Here is a 25,279-nt window from a genome sequence, read left to right on the forward strand (position 1 = left end):
CAATGATTATTTACATTTATATTTTCTCTCAGCTAACATACTTTTGGAAAAAAAATAGCAAATAACACAAAATGAATAATTGTATTAAGCATAAGTAGCATTCTAGTTTGAGACTGCATATTGTATTCTGTTCAGGCATTTGTTGACACTCTATGGGGTCCTTCTGATCGCCATGTGGTGTTGGATAATTCTAGAAGAGCGCAAGCGAGAGTTCATCGCACTGCTTCTACATCGCACTGGGTCTACAGGAGCAGGGTTTGATCCATTACAGAACATTTATTTGACTTTCGTCTGAGGAAAAAACCTAACCAAAGACTTTTTATCAACGTTAACTTAACAAATAAATAAGTCAAATATGTTGTCTGTGTCGAGAACGGCAAGGTTAGTGAGAAATGTGTCGTGCTCTCAGAAAACCTCCAGCGGTGTGTCAGATCTCATCAAAAAGGTAAATTCTGCAATAATATTACGAGCTGTCACATTGATTCTTAAGTAGATTTTTTCAGCTAGACATATGTTTATCAACACGACATGACCGATGTGCTGTTATTGTATTCTAGTAAAGTAGGTATGGTAATGTGATCTGCTGAATTAGTATTTATGACATTTGGCTTAAAATAGTTACAAATTATTACAAATTTGCTTAAGACATGTACGTTCTATAAAAAGTCGAAGTTACTAAACTGTGGATAAAGGTCTATATTGTCCTATGGTTTGTTACGTTTGAAAGGCCCATGCGTCCATGCCGTTAGCTTGCTTTGTAAGAACGTTACTAAAGACAATGTTACTTAAACTCCATTTTAAGGAATGCTGCTGTACCTGAAAACATTATAATGAAATGCCAGTAGATAATTATTTTTGGTGTTTTATAAATTTAGTAGATGTGTGGGTATGAATGACCTTGATGAAGTGACGCTGAATTATAGCAAGCATAATTATGTTTTAGCTAAGTTCAATCTGTAATTTTTAGGTAATATTAAGTCTTTTGTAAATGTGTAACTTTATTTACCAATTCACCTGGTTAGTCGTTGGTTCCAAATTAAATTGATTCATTGTCTGTGCTTTGAAATTAATGTTTAAATGTGTGTGTGTGTGTGTGTGTGTATATATATATATATATATATATATATATATATATATATATATATATATATATATATATATTCATATATATATACACACACACTGAAAAAATAATCTGAAACCAGCCTAGGCTGGTTGGCTGGATTTAGCTGGTCAATCAGGTTTTAGAGGGGTTTTGGCCATTTCCAGGCTGGTTTCCAGCCATTTCCAGCCTGGTCTGGTCTTAACTAGTTAGGCTGGAAGATGACCAGCTAAAACCAGCTTGACTAGCTTAAACCATGGCCAAAAAAAAATCCCTCTAAAACCAGGATGGTCAACCACCTAAAACCAGCCAACCAGCCTAGCTTGGTTGAGCTGGATTTTTTTAGCAGGATAATATAAATACACACACATACACACACAGTAGTTGAAGTCAGAATTATAATAATTAGCCCTCCTTTTTATGATAATTTGCACATCATTATTATCCCTCCAGAAAGTCTGTTTTGTTTCGGCTTGGATAAACGCAATTTAAAAAAATTTAAGGTGAAAATTATTAGCCCCTTTAAGCTAATTTAATTTTTTGATAGTCTACAAAACAAACCACTGTTATACAATAACTTGCCTAATTACCCTATCCTGCCAAGGTAACCTAATTAACCTAGTTAAGCTTTTAAATGTCAATTTAAGCGGTATAGAAGTGTCTCTTCTCCCAATTAAACAGAAATTAGGGAAAAATAAACTAATAATTCTGACTTCAACTATATTATTATTATTATTATTGTTATTATTATATATGTAGAAATATATATATTACTATCTGTTAATTTTCAGGCTTGTCTAAATGGATGGACACAGAAAACTCTCCAGACTGCAGCCAGACGTCATTATGCGTGTGTATATAATCTATCTTTAAAAAAAAAAAAAAAAAAAAGTCAATTGTCAATGAATGATTGTCTTATGCTTCTGGGTGCATTTTTCAGGTCAGAGGCTATCAGAGGAGCTGTCATTGGCATCGACTTGGGAACCACAAACTCCTGCGTGGCTGTGATGGATGGAAAAAATGCAAAGGTAAGCAATTGTAATCCAATGGAATAGGAAAAAATGTCTGTTTAAGGTCACCCTATACTTGTTTGAAACCTGTAAAAGTTAAAGAAATTGACATCTTGATAATTTAACCAATAGTTACCACGTAGTGTATATTTTGTCTTACTGTGTACTTGCAGTATTTGTTTACCCATCAATATTTGGCTGGCTGTAGATGAGTCCAAAGAGTTTCTACTTAAAAGCTATCATCAAACAGCACGAGCATCACCATACATAAAGAATTTGCTTCTGTGTTCGCACATCCTTCTTAGTTACCTGACTAGACTGCTCTCCACTAGGGTTTGAATTAAATTTAAATATTGAAAATTAGACTAGGCTATTTTCAAAAATTGCAGGATAAATTTCACCTGAATTGGCATAGAAAATTATTCATTTCCTTTTCTTTACATAGCAAATTAACATGAAACTGTTACTTTACTGTTCCATAAAAATAATAAACCATCTTTTTATTAAACATATTAAATAATAAATAAATGAAGGGATAAAACATTTAAAACTGAAAAAATAAATTTTCCATTTGAGACTTACTGACACCATCCCACCATCTACTGCTTTACTATTATAATTTTTCTTTAAAAAGTATCTTTTGTTTATATTTGTTATTAATGGCCTAAGTTTTGCTCAGTTGCCATTTGCTAAGCCCTTGTGTAAATGTGCAAGTAGCATTTGTTTCAGTGCAAGCATTGATTTGCTTCTTCAAATACATGGAATATTAAAATGTTTTGTTTTATTATTATTTATTAAGTTGGATGATCAACATCGACATGATCAGGGCATTTTTTTCAGAAGTCAATGCTCAGTGTAGGAAATTACGTCGGAATAATGTGATGTAAACTATACATTTACAGACATCCCAAGTTGGGAAAAGTCATTTCCGGGGGAGACAAAGTCGATTTGCGGGAGATAGTGGGATAGTGGGTGCTTGTAGAGCGGTATCTAAGTAGGGGGGCGTGTGCGCGCGAGACGTACCCGAAGAGCGGTGAGAGTTGCGCGCGTGAGACGTACCCGAAGAGCGGTGAGTTGCGTGCGCGACATACCTGAATAGCGGTGGGTGTGGGTTGCGCGCAACGTACCTGAAGAGCTAGGAGGGATGCGGTGCAGAGAGTGGTGTGCGGTGCAACATATTTAAGGACAGGGCAGGAGATGCGTGATTTCCGGGAGGTTATCATTCATTTGCAGGCATCCGGGAGTGTATGCATTTAAGGGGTACTCCCGCAACTTCTGGGAGACTTGGGATGTCTGCATTTAAGGTTATATAAATGACCAAATCGATTTATCGCCCAGCCCTAGAAAGTGTAGTTTTTGTGCAATGGCACAAAATGTATGCTAGATATGGCTGCGGTTTAGCTCTAACCTTGATCAAACGTATGCTAGATTCACACATCATGTCCATATCTGCCACGATTGTTATGACAACAGCAAAAATGACCTTTTACCTCAACACAAAAGCTACTTGATTCAAAACGGAAAAGTTTTTTTTTTTTTATCTGTATGGATGTAATGATGGAGACTTTCAATAAGCAAGGTGAAGATAATGCCTTGAATGCACCTTTCGCCAATTTCACTTTAGAATTTCTCTTTGTGAACATTTGGCAAGATAACATCTTATTCATTACTAGGTATATGTCATTACTCTTAGTTCAGATAACTGAATGAAGTTGAGTTAACATAAGCCTTTATTAACATAGAAAGTAGCTAATGCTATATATCTGAAAAGTAATGTATGTGAATGTTAATTTGAGTAGTTTAATCATTTACGTGAGTGCTCTGAATGATCTTTATATACCACCAACTATTCTTAACTAACTGGTTTGTAAATAATGCAGTACTTAATGGTAATATTTTCATATTTTGAATATTAATTTTTAATTACTAAATTCATTAAATTAAACGTGCTTAAGTCAAGAATACAGCATTTGTAGCTGTATTTGTAAACTGCTTACTAACGTCTATTAATGTACAGGTAATGCCTAAAGTAACTATTTGCTAATGCTTAATAAAATATTTATAGTGTATTTATGTACATTACAGCTACTTGTCTAGTTTTGGTACTAGACAAGCATTTTCTGATAACTTAAATGTTATTTATCCCTTCTCTCAACGGTGTTGTGTAGCAGATGCAATTTTCATGTTTAAAATTGAAAACACAAATAAAAAGCTTTATAATATTGCTTTTTGTGCAGTTTAAGGAAGTTTGCGTTTTATCAGTTGAATTGCAAAAAATAAGAAGCTTTTCATGATTCATTTTTTTGTGCCTGTAAGTTTATTGCAAAGCATTAGGGAGCTGCCATCAAATTGTAAATGTGTATAAAAATAATTTAAATGTGTGAAAAGTATGTGGAGGTGTGTCCTTTAATTACGGAGCACACATTTGTTCTTAAATCATGTTTGTCAGTGATGAGCTTGGTCTGTTGCACACTGTATTGTCTGTCTTCATTTAGACAAAGTGAAAGCAGACTCCTGCTGCACTGCTCTTAATTAATTGTGCTGGAAAATTCTTACATCCATTGTAGACCTTCACTAAATAGATCTTGTTTTCAAAGATAATGTTGATGTCTTCATGTTTTTTTATTTTTATTTTTTACAACTCAACAGGTTCTGGAAAATGCAGAGGGTGCAAGGACAACCCCATCAGTGGTGGCTTTTACATCTGATGGAGAGCGGCTTGTAGGAATGCCAGCCAAACGTCAAGCTGTTACCAACCCCAACAATACTCTTTATGCTACAAAACGACTGATTGGACGGCGTTTTGACGACGCTGAAGTTCAAAAAGATTTGTAAGATATTTGATTTAAACATTCATCCGTCCATACATTAATCTATACAGCTTAGGTCTTGGTGTTATAAAAATATATAAATTTTTTTTGCTACCTGGTGACAACATCTCAGTATTAATATAGATTAAAACATGTTTTCTAATGAAAGATTAAACTGATCATAAAATCACAAGTATAAGAAATAATAAAATTTAAAATGATTAAAAATTGTTTAAACGGTAAAAAAAAAAAAAAAAAAAAAGGAAAGGAAAGGAAAAAGACCTGCTTAGTGTGATCTGTCAGATGTAGCATAGTGCTTATCTGGGCAATGCATGTCTTGATTTGAATGTGCATAATATTGGAGCACATCCGATCATTTCTGAAAACTGGTTTCAGCAGCAGGTGGCAGTAGCTGGAAGCAAATTTTCCCTGCTTTGAGGGGTCTCTTGAACTTTCAGTGGAAAAAAAGCCTCTAACTCTTTCAATGTTTTTGAGATGATTTTGACATGACTACTGAAACTACAATTTGACAGAATTATTCTTAAAAAAAATTTTATTATTTGAAGTCGGTGGTCACTACAAGAAATGCATAGTGATGTATTTATATTTTGTTGATTCAACTGCTGTTTTCAAACATCAATATACAGCCCTTAATGTGTCATGACATCATACACTCAGCGAGGAGCCAGCCTCAAAGTAATAAGGTTCCATGTACATATCGCATCTTTTTGCAAGCTCAAGTTTGCTATTTCAAATGGAGATGCAAGGCTTTCACATGCGTTGTGACAGACTCTTGTCACCTTAAAACATTGGTTGTTTTGGAAATGGCAGGCTTGCTTACTGCCCAGTTGATTAGTGATCCGTACGAATCACAACCCATGGTTCGGAACACACGTGACCCACGGATTAATAACTTATTTTAACTTACTTGTCTGTTAATCTAACATTTATAGCCATTGCAGAGATTGCCTCCTGCATCAAATAGCATGTATAAAAGCATTTTGGCTTCCCAGTAAGATATAATGATGATGAGAAAAGTTGTGGTGGGACCTCCCTAAATGCTTTCTTAGGTTATTAATTTAATGTTTTCTGTCACTGCTTGTTTTAACCTGCATTAATGCATTGTGTAAAGCTGCACAATTAGACATTAAGAGATCATGAGCTCAGTTTATTCTCGCGCAACATGAACAATAAATAATAATGATTGCTTTTAAATCAATTTCAAATTGCACTGCATTCAAATCTGCATCGAGAGAGATTTTTATTTTTTTTTACACTTTTTCAGTTAGTTACAAACAATTAAATAACACAAGTGCTGGGAGAACAGTTTATATTTCAAATATAAACATGTTTATAGTGTGAGATTAAAATTACTGTTTAGTGAAACATGACGCTGGTAAATTTTTTATGCTGGTGAAAGCAATTACCTTGTGTAACCAACAGATGGCAACAAACAACCATCAAAATTTTAGGTGCGTCCCAAATCGCATACTGATGCACTATTCTACGACATTTTGTAGTATAAATAGTGTAAGTAGCGCGTTCACACTAAAAACTTAAAAAATAATAAGTGCGCTTTAATTACCCGGCTGATGCATTTAGCCAGTAAAATGAAGTGTGTAATGATGGACAATTTACGCACTCAATGACTGCAGGTTTGCTCACATAGCGGAAGAGGCAGAGCTATCGGGTGCACATGTTGGATAACTTTTTTTATTTTGGATTGTAAAAGCAAAATTCTCCTATGAGGGTGATTATAGCGCCTCCTGATGGAGAAAGCGGTTATACTCATGGCAGGTATTATTTGATAGTCTGGTCATTTATTTCAATAATTTGGCAACCGCCAAATGTCATCACAAAAACGGTTGAATTTCCGCTTAGTAAAAAAAACATAAGTGCTCCAGTTGGGACGACACTACATACATGTACTATGCTGTTGAGTGTATAAGTGCATAGTGTATAGTGTGCCATTTGGGACGCAGCTTATGTCACTGAATAGGTTTTCAAAAATAATTCGCCTTTAATGAAACGAAGTATTGTGTGTGAATTGTTGAATCATTAATTAAAGATAAAAATTATGTTTTTTTTCTATATTTAGCATTATCAGACAGTAGCAAAGACCATATTTTGTATTGAATACTTTTTCTTTTTTTCAGCTGGTTCTTTCTTGATTTTTATTTTTATTAAAAGTACAGGTTCTAAGTTTTGTTTAAAAGCAATGTTTTTTGCAGTAATATTTTTGTATAAGCGGAAAGGAAATGATATTTGTCATCTCACTTTTTTGCTGATCTGACAAATGGTCTGATCCGTGACTAAAAAACTGAGTGTGATCCGAACTGCAGATTTGTGATTCGTTACACAGCTATGGTACAGGTACACATTGACTTCTACACTTCAGAGAATAGTAAAGGCTAATTTATACTTCTGCATCGAGTGACGCATACCTTGCCAATAGTTATGCATTAATACGTCTCCAGTCTAATTGTGTTGCTTTACAACAACACCTCTGAAACACCCACACTCCTCACCGCTACCAAGCCGACCAATCATAGAGCTTTTTTTTTTTTTTTTACATCACTCCTCCTTTAAGTAAATATAAGAGTCTGAACTTTGTCAGAGTATTTTTAATTTAGGAAAAGTTTACTTCTCTACATTACAAAACTAAGGGTGTCACGATCCTCCAAATCATCGATTACATTTTTGATTCTAAAGGCACGATTCGATTTTCGATTATGAATAATTAATTAATTAATGACCAATTAATTATTTTTAGCCTACCGTTTAAACTACCTGACCTGGATAATCTTTGTTTTACCCATAAACAAATCATACAGTAAATGAATAAAGGCAAGATACACACATAATTACCACCTGTCAATCACTTTTTCTGCGGGACTCGTGAATAGGCAGTGATCTGTGTCGTTATAATGGCGTCGGTAAAAAAGACGCACAACCAACAGGAACCAGCCAACAGTATCTGAGGTGTTTGCTAAAATGACAAAGTACAAGTGAGTGAAAGATTGAAGCAGTCCTCTGACTGCCTGGACCTGCTCTCTCGAGCGCATGGCTGTGTGTGTCTGTGTCTGTGTGGTCACGTGACTCATTTTCAGAGTTAGAGAGGAAGGAGGGCTGCTCAGAAATGCTACACGCCAGTTTAAGTTCTGTCGACGGGTCTTCTGCTTCTGCAGTTTAACAAGCACTTCAACAAGCATGTTTTTTTCCAGCTTGGCAAGCCAAGCTGACGTGACATGGGGGCTTGGCAGCATCGACGATTCTATTTTTTGATTCGATAATCGAAATTGACCATAAATTTCGATCGATTTCAATTAAAAATCGAAATCGTGACACCCCTATGCAAAACAGAATATTGTACTTTTTGCTCCACTACATAATCTGTAATAGCGGAGTCATCTTATTCAATCAGGATTTATTGTATTTATATACATTTAAATTAACATATTAAGTACTTTTAGCAAATTGACTTTTTTATTGGAGTATTTTATTAGGGTAAAATTATTTTATGTTGGCAAAATATAAGCCATCTATTTTATTGCAATTTATTAATTAAAAATGAAACAGAAAAAAAACTGATTTACTTTTGTTGTCATTTACAGAAAGAATGTGCCATACAAGATAGTCCGTGCCTCTAATGGTGATGCCTGGCTAGAAGTCCATGGCAAAATGTACTCACCCAGTCAGGCTGGAGCATTTATACTCATTAAGATGAAGGAAACTGCTGGTGAGTTAATTTGTCTAAACAAAAATGAGCTTTTGATCTTATTTATTTATTTGAACCTGAATGATAAAGCGTTTTCTTATTTTCAGAAAGCTACTTGGGCCAGTCAGTGAAGAATGCAGTTGTTACAGTACCAGCTTACTTCAATGACTCCCAGAGACAGGTAAACAGTTTCATGATACTTTTACTTATCACTTGCATATACATTGTCTTGTGACATGCAGTTACATTTTTGGGAATGTCTGCATCAATGTACAGCAGTGTGGGCATGCATAGGCTCTAACCCTATTGGGATGGCAACCAGTGGATCCTTTGCAGCCTCTAATATCCTCATTCTAGATTCATTGTGTGCTAATAATTGCAGGACATTTTCAAAAGCAAACTCAAGATTAAATGTTTGAATTAACAGTTATTTTACTTTTAAATCTAAACCCATGTTAAAAATAAATAATAAAAATTTCATTTTATAGACAGTTTACAGTTTCGTGTGTACATGTATGGATTAAAGAAAATATTTTTCCAGGTTTTATAAACATTTCTTTGCCTTAAAATCACCTAAAATAAGTTTTAAAATCACTTTAAAAAAAATAAAAATAATTACAGCTTTTTAACAGCAGCTGTTACGGTTGCTGGGTGACTAGATCTGTCCTCTGTAGACTAGATTGTGTTATTTCAACATGCTTGGTTTGGTTTGTGTGGACTTCGAAGGAGTCACCTTTTGATGTCTGTGAAGTGAGACATCAGATTTAATTCTTTGGTTTTGATTAGCATTGGAGTTGATGTAGCACTGGAGTGATCATGACAACAGCCACAACATCCAAAGGCTGGTTTTGACCGCTAATAACTGACAGTACACCGGAATTACATTTCTGGCACTAGATTAATGCAAGTGGTAATTTGTAATACACAGGTGCTGCTTTTTATTGAAATGACCTAGCTAAAATGGATTTGGAAAGTAACTTTTATTTATTTATTTTTTTATTAATGTTCTATATAAGCTTAGAAATGTGGATTTATGGCATTTAACCCTCTGAGATCTTCTGCATTGCGATACAAACTTTTATCTTTTTGTCATACAAGGACTTATGTGCATCCATAATGAAGTTTTTTTATTTTTTATTTTTTATTGTAAAACAATTTAAGCTTGAATTTCTGCTGTCACTTTCATATTAAAGGTCAATCTGAACATAAATCAACTCTGCGAATACTTCACACAAACTTGAAACCGGAGTCAGCTGAAAGCTTAGAATATCTGCTTTTAAACTATTTAACCCAACTGTAACACAGTTATTATCCATCTATATAAAATTTTCCATTTAACCGTCATTACTTTTAGCTGCACGCAATCAAACAAATCAAACGGGAAAAAGAGGTTGGCGAGCAACTGTCAATTCACTCCCCAATTCAGACCAAAAAAATCTGACATGAGACGCATGCTGTTATACTTGACAATGTTAAATTGCAATAAAATAAACCGTCTATTTTTTTAAAAGTAATTTAATGATGTAATATGTGATATTTTCTATGAAATTGTAAATAATATGTATACATAACCACAATTTTTAAAATCACAAAAAAAAAATCATGTTTTAAATTAGCACTATAATTGTGTATAGTCTATAATTATTTCAAAGTAATTATGCAAATGCAGTTGAGTGTTTTTAAGCCCAGAAGATGAAATTAGCAGACAAAAGCTCAAAATTATAATTTACTTTTTCAACATTTAATCTAAAATGCGCCAATGTTGTCTTTATTGATGCTCAACACTCAGATCAGTTAAAATATCAAACGTAATCTAGGATTTCATCAACCTTTGAATACTCTGGAAGGCTTGAAGAACAAATAATCCAGATCTTGCCACAATGAAAGTTTGTTATATTTGATTTGATTTATTTGTTTCTGTCATCATTATTCTATAAAGCATATCAGTCGCAGATTACTGTTAAATTTGTGCTTATTTATTCTACTTATAACAAACTATGCTATCCTGTCATTTTACTTGGTTTGCAACATAGATGGATGTACATGCTTGCATGAAAAAAAAAAAAAATTATCCCTGACTAGTATGTTTTATGAAAATGAGTCACAGAAAAGTCATTAAACACATACTAAGTATTTCTGAATAAGACCTTTGTCTTGTTGGCGAAAATATTTACTACAAAATCATTTGAAAATCCTTATTTTCAATCTTTCTGACAAATGAATACAATTTCTTTTTTTAAATTCCGTAAACCATTTTTTGTCACAAGGGAAATATGCAAGAGGAGGTGTAATTGGCCATGTGTATTTAGTAGATTCATGAGAAAAAATAAAGAGGTGTGAACCTACACTGGTCTCACGGTGCCATTGATTCGGTTCAGTTCGATGTCATGGTGCATTGACGATGATTTCCCTACACAGTTTTTTATTTTTTTCACAACACGGGAATTCTAGTAATAAAATGTATAAATATATTTATATACTATTTGTAAAACAATTTTTGTCCTTTAATACAAAAAGTCAGATATATATAAACTGTAACTTTAAACAACTCGAGCATTGATAGCAAATAAACAAATATAAATATCTCGCTTGCTTGTCCAGCTTTTTTTTTTACACCCTTTTGATTGATCACATGCTCATCAGAAAGGGCTGCGATTGGCTTTTGCGCAGAAAAACAGAGAAGAAACATGATGCCAGCAGGTCAAATGGGCCAGAGAGAGAGAGAGAAATGGAGTTTACTTTCATCCTCTCAATCGCAGTGAAATAGGGGCTCCTGCTGTAAGTGTCAGTAAAAGGCTGTCGAGCAAAAACACAGGCAGTGAAATTGTGCACAGTTTTTGCGTTTTTAGGTTGTTAGAGCGTTGTAAATACTCACCATAGTAAGCTACAGCAACATAGCGCATATGAAATAAATGACGTCAGTACATAATAACCGCTTACGATTTTTACCGAATGTATACCGAATTGTCTGCATTGCGGTGCAACGAAGAAACAATAAATTTTGACACCCCTGCAAAGTAATCTCCCCAATCAATGCTTAGCTTGCTCCATGATGAATGTAAGAAGATAAAAAAACAATTTCAGTTTAATTGTAAATGCAGTGCAACAATGAATCGATTAAATAGATCAAAATCAATTACTAAAAGCGTTGGCAACAAATTTCATTATCGATTCGTTGTGTTGCGACACAGATGTTTGATTTAAAAAAAAAAAAAAAAAAGCACTAATTCAGCGCGGAGTAAAAATGCCCCCTTTTCTTTTCGAAAACAAAACCAACTTAACTCCACTGAAAAAAAGTGTCATACTATCACAACTATGCAGCGTTTTAACCGCCTAATACTTCATTTATGTTTTAGATATGTAAATACACACAAGTACTAATAAAACAATACATTTAGAGTTTGTAGAACACAAGGAAGTCTAACAATCCATTCAAATTTAATTTGCTGATGTGTTTTATTTATATCAGATGCACATTACACATAGTGAAAGTAACTATAAAGTTGAATCTACCCTTCTCTAAGTTCACCAGCCACTTACTTGCATGTATTTGGGGAGTAACTTATGAATTTTTGTGCTGAATCCTGGGTGTTCTGCTTTTTATGAATGAGGCAGCGGCCGCAAGTAAACATGGTGACGTCTATCTCGCGTTATTGATCACGATCACTTGCATGTTTATGTGAATTGGAATATCAGGTAGTTGATGACATGATGAGCAAGCATGTGAATATGTTGGATCAAAACTAAATAAAAGGGATACATCTGTCATACAGCACTATTGTGGCTGCGATATGTCGCGTAACAAACATTATGCGTCGCCACTGAAACATTAAGTGAGAATGTTCTACAAAAAAACTTACTCCCGGGTCAGATAAAATCTTTTAAACTCAGCAGTGAAAGAGTTAATAACAGAAGCAGCGGTGGTATAGTTACTTTGCATTGCAAGACTAATGACATGTTTGTATTCACTCTTCTTTTTTGGATCATTCATTTTTCTCAATCATCTATTGTCATGTATAGCTGCACTGCAGAAAACTTGTCTTAGTAATTTTGTCTTGTTTCCAGTTCAAATATCTAAAAATTCTTACATCAACACCAGAAAAGAAAAAGGGCATGAGAAAATGAAGTGATGCTGAAAACTTTTGTTTGAGGTTATATATTATTAATATAATTTTTCTTACCCCATTGGCAAATAATTTAGCATTTTTTAAGCAAACAATCACTAAATTTTGAGGTTAAGTGATTTCTTAAGCCATTTCATGTGTCTAGTATGTATCTTAATTTAAAAAAAAACATTTAGATATGTGGATTAAAAAACAGGACAAAACTAGCTTTTATTTTATTATTGTTACTATTATAACAGCTCAGAGATTAGCTTTTTTTTAATAAAGGGTTGAAAATTAATGCTTTTCTTATTTTTTTTTAAATCTGATTAATCAAAAAAATAATCGACAGATTAATTGATTATTAAAATAATTGTTAGTTGCAGCCCTAAAAAAATAAATAGTTTGCACTGTGCATATTTTATGGGGAGAGATTAGTTGTGTGCAATGATCTCTGATAGATGGCACTACCATCATGGCCATATACAATTTGAGGTCAAAATACTGTTATGTCTCACTGATGTTTCCATATTAATACCAGTAATGTATAGGTATACACTAATCAAAATACCCTGTATCTTTAGAAAAGTAATAATTTTCATGCTTTTGTTTATAGTTTATATATTGTTAGTTTGAAACATTAGAGCAAAGTTCAGTCCTGCTTCTGGATGCCTGTTATCCAGCAGAGATCAACTATAGTCAAACACTGAAGAAGGAGCTAATCAAGCTTTTTTTAGGATCATTTCAAATACACAAGCAGATCTGCTAAAGCAGTTGTGCTGGATCGCCTTTATTTAATTACCCTAATTAAACAAAGATAAACCAGGATCCTCCCTTCGCTATATTTCTTAGCTAGAGTTTAGTTAAAGAATCGTCTTTTGAATGTATTTTGCAAAAGAATAAATTAGATTCATACTTTACCACACAGGGTAACTTGATGGGTTCTGGAAAATGAATTCAGTGTCCACTCCAGCAAAGAAAAGTAATAAAATACACTTTTATCAATAAAATAAAATCTAGTGAAAAAGTAGAATAAACAAAGATACAAATAAAAGAAACAAAATCCTTACTCTATTCTCTGTTGAGAATAAAGGGCCTAAGACATTCAGTATACCGAAGTCAGAAAGCGCAAAGCTGATTTAAACATTTTAGCTTTTATACTCATGCATAGATATAGATCAACTCTGAAACCGTGTTGGGAGACAGGCTTCAGAAACAGTGTTCATAAATCATCCATAAACACAAGTGCATAACCTAATTAAATCATGCGTACAAGGAGCATGCTTATCACTTTAACAGTAGGGAGACCCTTAAGGGAGGCAGATACATAGTCATCTGAGTGCATTATCAAACATAAATCAACATTTAGGCAGTTTTATTATCAGCCTGAATATATAGTGTGCCTACACATTTATGCACTTAGATTCATGTGTGTAAACTGAGCAGAGAGGTCAGCGAAAGTTCCTTCAGCTGTTTTGTTGGTTCGGCGCGCCCTCTGTCGCAGACGCCTCTCCTTTCTCTTACGCTTGGCTTTATTATTAAAAGTTGTACTTTTACGCATGAGAATATCAGAATACATCAGTGATATTTTTTTAGTGTCTCATGATTAATCTCATCAGACCAATCAGACACTACACAGTGTGTGTGTGTGTGTGTGTGTGTGTGTGTGCTCTTTAGCACGTGAAAGCAGGGGGTAGACCAATGCTCATTGTAAGGTAATTGGGGTTAAACGGAAACTTGTGCCTCTCCTTGCTTTCATACAGATTACGTAAACTGAGAATATTTGTTTCACAATTGAGTTTAAATATTTAAAAGCAGACTTTCTAAGCTTTCAGCAAACTTGTTACTAGTTTGTGTGAGATGTATTGGCTGAGTTGGTTCATTTTCGGCCTCAATTCAGATTGAACTTTAAATGAGAGCGTGACTGCAGACACGCATGCTTTAGTTAATTATTAAAAAATATATACTATTTTATTATTTGCTTTTATCAAATCACTTTTATGCAATACAAATCTGTTGTCTTTGTTACAGGCAACTAAGGATGCTGGACAGATTGCAGGTTTAAATGTGCTCCGTGTCATTAATGAGCCAACTGCTGCTGCTTTAGCCTATGGACTGGATAAGACTCAAGACAAAATGTAAGTATTAGATAATCTTATTTATTGAATCCTTTTTTTTTTTTTTTTTTTTTTTTTTTTTTTTTTTTTTTACTTCATACTGATGCACATGACAAATTGCTTAATATACATTGTTGCAATTCTATAAAATGTGCCGTTAATAAAAAGAAATGCATCATAACTTTTGATGCATTTTTTTTTCTCATTAACAATTGTCATAATGCATAATGGATGGTTTTCCTGTGATGCATCGATTATGTCGCAGAATCGCTGATATGCACAATATTGCACAAATAGCACAGCAATATGGCTGTATATCGGCACTGGTGGGAGGCCTGCTTTGACTCGAATTTGCAGGCCAGGTGTTCTATTGACCCACCAGTGATGATATACAGCCATATTACACTGCTACGAGTGTGATTGCATTAATACAACAGTTTAACAGCATAATAGTGTGTGTATATATTTAAAAAGAAAAACAAATACGGAGAGTCTCAAAAATCCTTTTGTATGAGGAACTACTTCTGCCATTTTATTCACATTTGCAGCTGACGGTCAGAACAGCAGAAACCATTGCTACTTCACCTACGACACTTTAGAGCTAGTAATTGAATAATTCTCTAGCATGATGGCCAAAATGATGATTGAACGGGGGCTTTTGCTTACAATTTAAGATTATAAGGCCAAACAGCATGAAAATACATCAGTCTACAGAGGTTATCCAGCATTTCTCTGTCTTTTTCAGGGATATTTAATTTAAAATCCCGATTACAACAAAGCAAACACTGTCAGATTACTATGATATAAATACAGCACTACAAAGTACAACACACAGAGAGAGAGAGAGAGAGAGAGAGAGAGAGAGAGAGAGAGAGAGAGAGAGAGAGAGAGATCAACTTAGAATGTCATTTACCTGTGCTGTAATGATTTGTCCAGCTGTAGTTTTAAACTTGTACTGAGAAATGGCTGTCTTTCGCCCCTTAGGACTTATTTGCTTTATCACCATCTTGTGGTAGAGTCAATCATCTTTATTCTGTTCGGTATGACTGAATCTCTGATATTATGAATATTTAAAATAGGCACTATCCTAGTCAATAAACTCCATAGTTGCAATATAAATAGCTACATTCTCACCTGAAAAAATGCCTCAAAAGTACATTGTTGTCCAACAGCTGCAATATGTCAATTTGTTCCGAGTTTATTGATCTGCTGTCACTATGTAGACGGAGTATTACATGAGCCAGGAGTGAAGAGCTGTACGAGTTGTGATATTGCAGAATATCACAAAGCTATCAGCCAATCAGATTAGAGAAACCGACAGTACTCGTGGATAAATTGTGGTCTATCAATATCGGGGGCTAAATATTGTGATAATGTCGTAATGTGAGTTAACCTGCGATTAGTGTGTACGTGTGACAGTCAGATTTCTAGATGTGAAAGCACGCAAGTCAAATAATCGAATGTTATATCATTGCATCCTTACATGTTAATAATGTTTACAAGATTTTAGCATTTCCCCTACACACCAATTATTTAGGGACTGTATACTTTGCCTGTTTTTACAAATAAAGTATATAAATACAGAAATATTTTTTGCTTTAAAGATGCTCTAATTTTAAGATGATGTCAGGTTACATGTGAGTAAATAATGTTTAAAAGTAGTGCACAGTACGTAATTTGTTATTAATTGTGCACTCAGCCCAATGTGTTTTTATATTGCTAGGGCTTTTTTCAGATGATGTTTTTAGACTTTGACTTGCGTTTAATCTCACTGTCTTCATGACAGAATTGCTGTTTATGATCTTGGTGGTGGAACCTTTGACATCTCTGTTTTGGAGATCCAGAAGGGTGTTTTTGAGGTGAAATCTACCAATGGAGACACCTTCTTGGGAGGAGAAGATTTCGATCAGCACCTTCTCAGGCACATAGTCAAAGAGTTCAAGAAAGAGGTTTGTAGTCATCATTTGATGCACTTTTGACTACGTAAAATATACCACATCAAAGTGGACAAATGTAGAGAACTGAATGTAAATTAAATGTAAAGTTTGTAAAGCTACTATTGAGCTAGCAAATATGGGGGAGAGGATGCATTTTACAGCCAAGCAAAAATGTATACCTCAGATTTCTAAGCCAAGTTATATTGATAGTAGGGATGCAACAATACAGTTAGCCCACGGTTCAATACATACCTCGGTTTTTAACATGGTTTTTGGTTCGGTTCTCATGGCTTGACGCATATATATATATATATATTTTTTTTTTTTTTACTGTATAGGCAATAGGAACAGTGAGAGGTTAAGGAGAAAAAAAATTAAACAATTTATTTCAATACTCATTTTGTTTTACCTAAAAAACAAGAAAAGTACACTAGTTACTAGTGTATTGTATAAAATAAAATCTCACAGCTGCTGGTAGCCTATGTCCAAACTGGGGAACACAAATTCCTACATTTTAAAAATAAACGTACATGTGAAGTTAAGATTAATTGGGCGTTTCAAATAAACACATTTGTACTTGAGTAAACATAAACCATCTTAATTATCTCGTTGCTAAAAAAAATTTGATATTGTAGTCTGTAACTCTAATCCATTGCTTTTTTTTTTTTTCGGTGACAAAAGCCTGCATCTAATCACCGAAAATGGCTGCAAGTCTTAAGCAATATACTTCCCTGGAGTAATATACAAAATCGAAATGTCCTCACACCGCAGATTTGAAAGACGTCATCGCTTCCTTGTACTGTTGCCTCACTTCGCTGGCGCTTCCTTGTACTGCTGTCTCAGCCTTACTTCACTGCCGCTCGGCCTTGTTAAAGAGTGGAATGATGGTTAAGCGCTCCCTAGCTAGAGCATAGTGATAGGATATTTATTAGTGGGGAGGAGTTTCCTCATTTTAGCTCATAGACTTACAGGCATACACAGTCAATTCGGGGAGATGTAGAACGCACAAATTATTTAAACGCGAAACCGAGAAAAACGAAATTCACAAGCGTGGATTGATCGTGGATGTCATACTGAACGGTTCAATCATGACATCCCTAATTAATAGCCACTATGAAAACAAAGTTCTCAAGAAGAATATTGACGCTAAAATCATTTTAATATCACTGTTTTAATGTTTTTAGATGTCAGGATTTTAGTCCATAATTTTTGGCTGAAGTGGAAACCATTTTAAAGTGATTTTTAACTTTTAAGCCTAAATTTGAGAGATGCTTTTAAATAAAAATGTATGTCAGAGTTTGTTCTGCTACTGTGAGTTGGAGGCGTCTAATGTGAAATTTCATTGCAGTCTGGTGTGGATTTGATGAAAGACAACATGGCACTGCAGAGGGTGAGAGAGGCAGCAGAGAAGGCAAAGTGTGAACTGTCTTCCTCTTTGCAGGTGAGTGTCAGCATGTGATCAGCTAAAGACCAAAAAAAGCCTTTCTTTAGTCCTTTATTGTAATAACTGTAACAATAGTGTCAATTGATTTAAAGTGTCATAGAAGGAAAATCTGGATATTCAGGCATATAAGAGTGTATTGACTAATAAGAGTTTATTAAGTACATTGAAACGAGCCTCAAGCACCATTGTTTACTTTAATCAAGTAAATCATATGGGTGTAAAATCCTGGTGAAAAACAGGCAGTATGAAACATCACACTGACAATCTGCATGGGATCATTAATATGCATTCCACTAGCAACATTTGAATAGGCACAACATTTTCTAGTGAAAGAAAAAAAATAAACGTGTTATATGTGATCTTTTTCCATGTACTGAACCTGTGAGCTTATTCGTACCTGCATAGGTATATTTAAAGCTCAATATATATTTTTTGATAATGTTTATTTAGATTTTTACAGACATTTTCAGTCTTCCCATTTAATCCAATGATGTTCAGAGCACAGCTGTCAGACCGAGCAGTGATGTTAATCACAAACATGCATCCAGCTAATGCTCAGCAGTAGGTTATAGTTCTGAAAGCTTTCACTGGAGCATTTGAATGCAGCGTCAAGTTCATATACATTTGCTCATAGACCGCTTTCAGTGGACTCTTGGTTGCATGGATACTTTTGAACTGTGGCACACACGCAGGCTCATCGACAGGGTGCTTTTTTCATTATCAATTGGAACTGAAGTCTTTTAAAGTCTATTTTTACTTCTGAGTTGGAAGATGAGGTAATGAAACCTCAGCACCATCCACAACACCAGCTGTGTCAAAACACACTATAACTTTGTTCGTTCGTTCAGCTCTGAATAGCTGAAACAGTCACTTTGTTATTTTTGTTTAAGAGTAGTCATACCGTTTAATAGTTTTAAGTTAAAGGTTAGTCTGTGAGTTTGTTTATTTGATGGTTTATTACAAATAAAACCGATACAAATAAACTCACAGACTCCTTTTCTTTACCTTTGCAAATGTAAGATTACCAATAATCTATTATACTGTTTTGATTTTTTTTTTTTTTTTTTTTTTTTTTTTTAAATGTTATATTTTATAGGTGATTTCATAGTTTGAGACTTTGCATAGACGTAATGGGAGTTTTGGCAGCTTTTCTGAGGCTACTTTCATATTATATCCATATGGAAATTGAATCATATCAACTGAAATTAAGATATATATCATGATATAAATTTTGACCATTGTTGTCCTGCCCTAGGTATATTCATATGTTTATTTTATTGAATATTAATTGTAAAAAAAAAAAACTTTTCAAAACAGCTGAGAAGTTAAGTTTGCTTTCCTTTCTTAATTGTTAGCAATTATTATAGAAGTTATTCAAGTTCTGCTTGATTTTCTAATTTATTAAAACAATAAATCCTAGGTTTCTATTATTTTATTGATTGTTTACTAAATTGAGTGTAAATATTGTAATTCATACTATCTTCATATTGCACATAGACTGACATCAACCTGCCATACCTGACAATGGATGCTTCAGGTCCTAAACACTTGAACATGAAGCTCACACGGTCTCAGTTTGAAGGTATAGTGGCAGATCTCATCCGCAGGACAGTCGCACCCTGTCAGAAGGCTATGCAAGATGCTGAAGTCTCCAAAAGTGACATTGGCGAGGTTTTACTAGTTGGCGGAATGACCCGAATGCCGAAGGTAGATGCTAAGAAAAGCTTAAGATTGTTTTTGATGATTTTGTTTTGATAATTTTTGATTCTTTAAATTATTTTATTTATTTTCCTCTCTCTCTAATCTTAGGTCCAGCAGACAGTTCAGGATCTGTTTGGCCGTGCTCCCAGTAAGTCCGTTAACCCAGATGAAGCTGTGGCCATTGGGGCAGCCATACAGGGTGGAGTTCTTGCAGGGGATGTGACGGATGTGCTCTTGTTGGATGTTACCCCACTGTCTCTTGGCATTGAGACTCTTGGAGGAGTCTTTACCAAACTCATCAACAGAAACACAACAATTCCTACCAAAAAAAGCCAGGTAGGTGATTTAAATTTGACAAAACATTTGCATTGCTTATTTTTTTGTATTGATTAAATGTGTTGGTGTTAATAGATCACTAATCGATGCTGGTGATTTTTAGGTGTTCTCTACTGCGGCTGATGGACAGACTCAAGTGGAGATTAAGGTTTGTCAAGGAGAGCGAGAGATGGCTACAGACAACAAGGTTCTGGGACAGTTCACTCTGGTATGTATGTGCCTTAGAAGAAAAATTGACATAATAGTGCAGATTTAAATTTAATATAATATCGTGACCCAAAGTGCTAATTGGTTCAATTTGTGTACTGAACAGGTTGGAATCCCTCCTGCTCCTCGTGGAGTTCCACAGATTGAAGTTACCTTTGATATAGATGCTAATGGGATAGTACATGTCTCCGCTAAAGACAAGGGCACTGGCCGAGAGCAACAAAGTAAGTCCTAACTATAATAAGATTCAGTAAAACCATGTCTGTTATCAATGTGCGGTTTATTAACTTGCTTAATTTTAAAGCTTATTGTTATGGGATGCTAATGGTTAGTTTTCATCATTTTCACTCTGATTGCTGTTTTAAGCCTTGGTTATAAGTAGGCCCACATGGAATCTCCGCACGCATAATTCCGCAGATTTTTAACCCATCGTTGATTCTTTATTCAGTTTTTAAATTAATTTCAGTAATATTATTAACTAATATGAAAATATTTGATTTATTTGCAGTATAGCTTGTAAAGTAATATTTTCTGTCTTTTAGTAGATATATTATATGAGAGACTTGCTTTGTTTACCAAATAAAGTGGATCTGATTGAATTTGATTTTGTAAACATTAAATATAAGTTAAAGGTATTACTTTTTTTATTTCATATATTAAGATTTTAGTTATGATACTCCCAAAATCATTCCGCATAAATCCACAGATTTTTAAACTTCAGCGCAGAAATTGCAAAAAATGTCTGCAGATTCCGTCTGGCCCCAAGTAATGGGGCTAGCAGTTCACAGTTTCATTAATCTAGTAAATGGTACAGAACAAATGCCAAATAACAGTAACTTTTTGAATTTTGTTTTTGAAATTTCAAATATTTCAGTAATGTTTGTTCTTTTCACTTTTACAAATCCATTCAACTTTGTTTGAATATACAGATTTGCTGCCACACATTACATAAGTAAAATGGTTTGTGAAAACCATTACATGATGAGTTTTTTTCCCTTTAACTTTATTCAGTTGTCATCCAGTCATCTGGTGGCTTAAGCAAAGATGACATTGAAAACATGGTCAAGAATGCTGAGAAGTATGCGGAGGAGGACAGGAGAAGGAAGGTAGTGTCTATTTTAATGTTAATTCAAATCCTGTGTTTTTTCTATTTTATTTTTTTTACTAACTTTGTTTTATTGGATTTTTTTAAAAAAAGTTGCAAGTATAAAGACTAAATGATCATTTTTATTTAAAGGACCGTGTTGAAGCAGTCAACATGGCAGAGGGTATCGTTCATGACACCGAGTCAAAGATGGAGGAGTTTAAGGATCAGCTGCCAGCTGACGAGGTCTGACATTTACTGGTTTGTTATCTTTAGTGTGGAGAAACTGTTGTTTTGTGTAACAGTGGTAATTGTTTTTTTTTTCTTTTGTAGTGTAACAAATTGAAGGAGGAGATCAGTAAAGTACGAGAGCTTCTCTCGCGAAAGGATACCGAGACAGGAGAGAACATAAAACAGGCAGCCACAAGCCTGCAGCAAGCCTCACTCAAACTGTTTGAGATGGCATATAAGAAGGTATATTCTAACTTTTTACTTTGAATCTTTTATTTCAAATCTTTTTTTACATTTGAAATTGTTAATATAAGCCTGCTGAAGCAGTATACTTAAGCAATCAGCAAATAATTAAGATTTTTAAAGGTGATTATCAGTAAACACCATTGTATTTTTTAACATATTGCTCAGCACTACTGCCTACTAGCATTTCAAAGTTGTTAGTGGTGGTGCAACATTAACAGAAGTTTAAATGTTAAATACATTTAATACAGTGTGTGTGTGCGCGTGTGTGTGTGCTAAGGATACATAGATGACTCGTCGTATGTCAACAAATATTAGTTGTCATTTTGATCACATGACCTGCAGAATCTTGATTTGACCATAATTGGAGACCACCCTCCTGAATGCTATTGCAGTTGAAGGAAACAGATATGCAGATTATGATAGAGTGCAAATGACGGTTCACAAAATGTAACACTTCATTTAGGCTAGTGATACACGCAAAGGTCATTACATGACAGACTGGCAGGTTTGGGAAACTTTGAAGCGATGCTTCAAGACTAGGGATCTCTTCAAGCAAGATTTTTTAAGAACTTGGATGACTTCAGCAAAATCAACAAGTTTGACTAAAGCAGTGTTATGCTGTATTTTATAGACATTAAGTAGTCAGTCCTTGAGCTTGAAGCCCTTTACAGCCTCAGGACTGACCCCTTAACAAAACTGTAAATGGCAATAAAGAAACACCCACTACTATGTGCTTGTAGCAAAGACAACAAGACTAGGTAATGTAGACTAAATTATGGTTGTGCTTAATAGAAATGGTCAGACAGATGTGTTTAGAGTTCTATTTTGAAGCTTTAACATGCTGGGCACTAAATACATTGAGAATCTGCATATTGTGCACTTTGCCTGTGAACAGCTGAGCTCCTTGTTAAAGTCCATCGCACTCCATTGTTTTCCATGAGTGTGCTGTATGCACACCATGTTCAATTTTTTCACATTGCTTAGCAATGCATAAACAATGCAAAGAAGTATGGCGACTTAAGTCATGCCTCTTCTGTTTCCAAAATAAGAGTCTCACATTTATGAATGAACCAAAAAATGTGGAAAAAAATCCCATTATTGTAACCTCACTGGGTACCGTGGCCAATCAAAAGCAGTCTGGTGCATGCATAATAATTTTACACTCACAGGATTTACATGAATGGGTAAAGACTGGAGTTTGAAGCTCATAGTACAGCCTTTTCCATGCCCTCTTATTCGACTAAGTATATCCAGATTTCCATTTATATGGCACCTTTAGTGTAATGTTATATGAGAATACTGGACAGCATATTTGATGTTACACATCGCAAATTATATTTCTCGAAAACCCGTATGACCTGCTCTTTAAATACACAGTGTATTTTTTCAGTGTTAAGTAGAATTTGTGGAATTGATAGATGCTTTAGAACAGGGGTGTGTCCCCAAACTCTGTCCTGGAGGGCCGGTGTCCTGCAAAGTTTAGTTCCAACTCCAATCAGACAAACCTGGACTAACTAATCTAGATTTAACTAGGCTTTTAACAACCATGCTGGTGTATTGAGGCAAGTATAAGCTAAAATCTGCTGGACACCAGGAACTACTTGGACTACCCTAGCCCTTAAGTCTTGGTTGTTGTTGTAATTATTGCACTTTATTTATATATATATATAAAAAAAAATATATATATATATGTTCGAAATTCATGTAGACCATGTACTTATTAAAGTTGGTAAAATGAAAACTAATAAAAACAGCTATTCAAAAAAATACATTTAATAAAAAACCTATACCTGCAGCCCTAATAAAATAGGACTGTTTTCTGAATCTATTTGTCCTGTTATTTCTGTTACTCGTTTATTTCATGCTTTATGTGTATTTCTGTGCATGTATCTGTTATTTCCTTTACCTCATGAATTGGATTGTGGTTTACAGATGGCATCTGAAAGGGAAGGCAGCAGTGGCTCAAGTTCATCAGGAGAAGCAGGAGAGAAGAAGGAGGGTCAACAGTAAAGCCGATGACCGTTGAGATCGTTTGTGGAACTGAATGGCTTGGGAGCGTGAATTTGTTTTCCTGAGCAGCGCATGCAGAATATTCTCAAACATACTGTGTTTTTGGCAGTAATTTCTACAAAACTAAATTGTCCTTTTCCTCATTTACCTCCCTTACATTGTTTTACATTCATTTGTGTCTGCTGTAAATCTGTATCAGCCTTGGAAAATAATGTGCAGCATGTTCGATTTGCCACCGTGGCTTCAAAAATCAGTGCAATACATGTTAGCTTGACAAAATACATGCTCTCACCGCAGGCATAATCCTATTGCCATTTAGAGATACATTCCAGCCATTTGGCCTCAGTGTTGTATGGAGTCCTGTTTTTGAGTTAATTATTTTTATTATTACTGAAAATGTGTGTGTTGACCTGATGGGGTGGAATGCATGTCTGAATGGCTTTAGGGTGTATTTACAGTTAGTTTATACTGAATACTTTAATACTTAAGTGTGGCTGAAGTGTTTCAAGAAAACAAAGTTTTATTATAATCACTAGAGTATCTGTTCTATCAATTCTCCTTAAATGCATCGATTTCAAGCTTGTGCCAGTCAGTTTGAGGTTGGGTATGAAACTTGAATAAACCTAGGTAGCGTGGAATTGATAGTCAAATTGTCAGTTTGTTCATACAGTTACTAGTGCACATAAAGTACATTAGTACGTGTATGTTAGCTTGACATGTATAAACCTGTATCTCCAGACTAGATGATATTTAAAATGGATGCTCAAGCAAACAGGTTTAATTTCATTTTAATCTATGTATTGCTGTTAATGACAATAGTGATTTATTACAAGTCAGGCTGTCTTGAGTGAAGGATCAACTACTTATTGTCATTTCCTTGCTGCAAAATATAACACAATCCCATCTTCTCTGCTTTTTCTATATGACTTTCTGGTTCATTTAAAGAAAAATAAAAACTAACCACGGTTGCTCTGTACAAAAGCTGTTGTCTGTTTAAAAGAATTGTAAAATGTTCAAAACGGAATTGAATGAATAGATGAGCCTAAAGTAAACTTCCAATTCTGTCTTTTTTTTTATAATAAAATGTGTATTTATCAGCTGAGCTATGTTTGTAGTGGTGTGTCTTGTTCCCCCAGCACTACATTTTGAATGCCTCTATAAATTATGGTACCTAATTAATGTCTTGGAGTTGTATGGATTATGATCAAAATACCCAAGTGCAG

At 34.5% G+C, this 25,279-nt stretch overlaps 1 protein-coding gene across 1 annotated transcript; it reads left to right on the plus strand.

The window, feature by feature from the left end:
* Window positions 1-331: 331 nt before the first annotated feature.
* hspa9 (heat shock protein 9) lies at window positions 332-25,037 on the plus strand. Its single transcript, NM_201326.2, is given in 17 exon segments — window positions 332-445; window positions 1,894-1,952; window positions 2,043-2,130; window positions 4,762-4,943; window positions 8,537-8,661; window positions 8,748-8,821; window positions 14,775-14,881; window positions 16,647-16,809; window positions 18,146-18,238; window positions 19,739-19,948; window positions 20,051-20,278; window positions 20,382-20,486; window positions 20,592-20,709; window positions 21,497-21,591; window positions 21,723-21,815; window positions 21,903-22,043; window positions 23,979-25,037. Coding segments are annotated over 17 exon segments (2,049 nt in total). The 5' UTR covers window positions 332-355; the 3' UTR covers window positions 24,057-25,037.
* Window positions 25,038-25,279: the final 242 nt, after the last annotated feature.

The sequence above is a fragment of the Danio rerio genome, chromosome 14 (assembly GCF_049306965.1).
Source record: "Danio rerio strain Tuebingen ecotype United States chromosome 14, GRCz12tu, whole genome shotgun sequence".
NCBI lineage: Eukaryota > Metazoa > Chordata > Actinopteri > Cypriniformes > Danionidae > Danio > Danio rerio.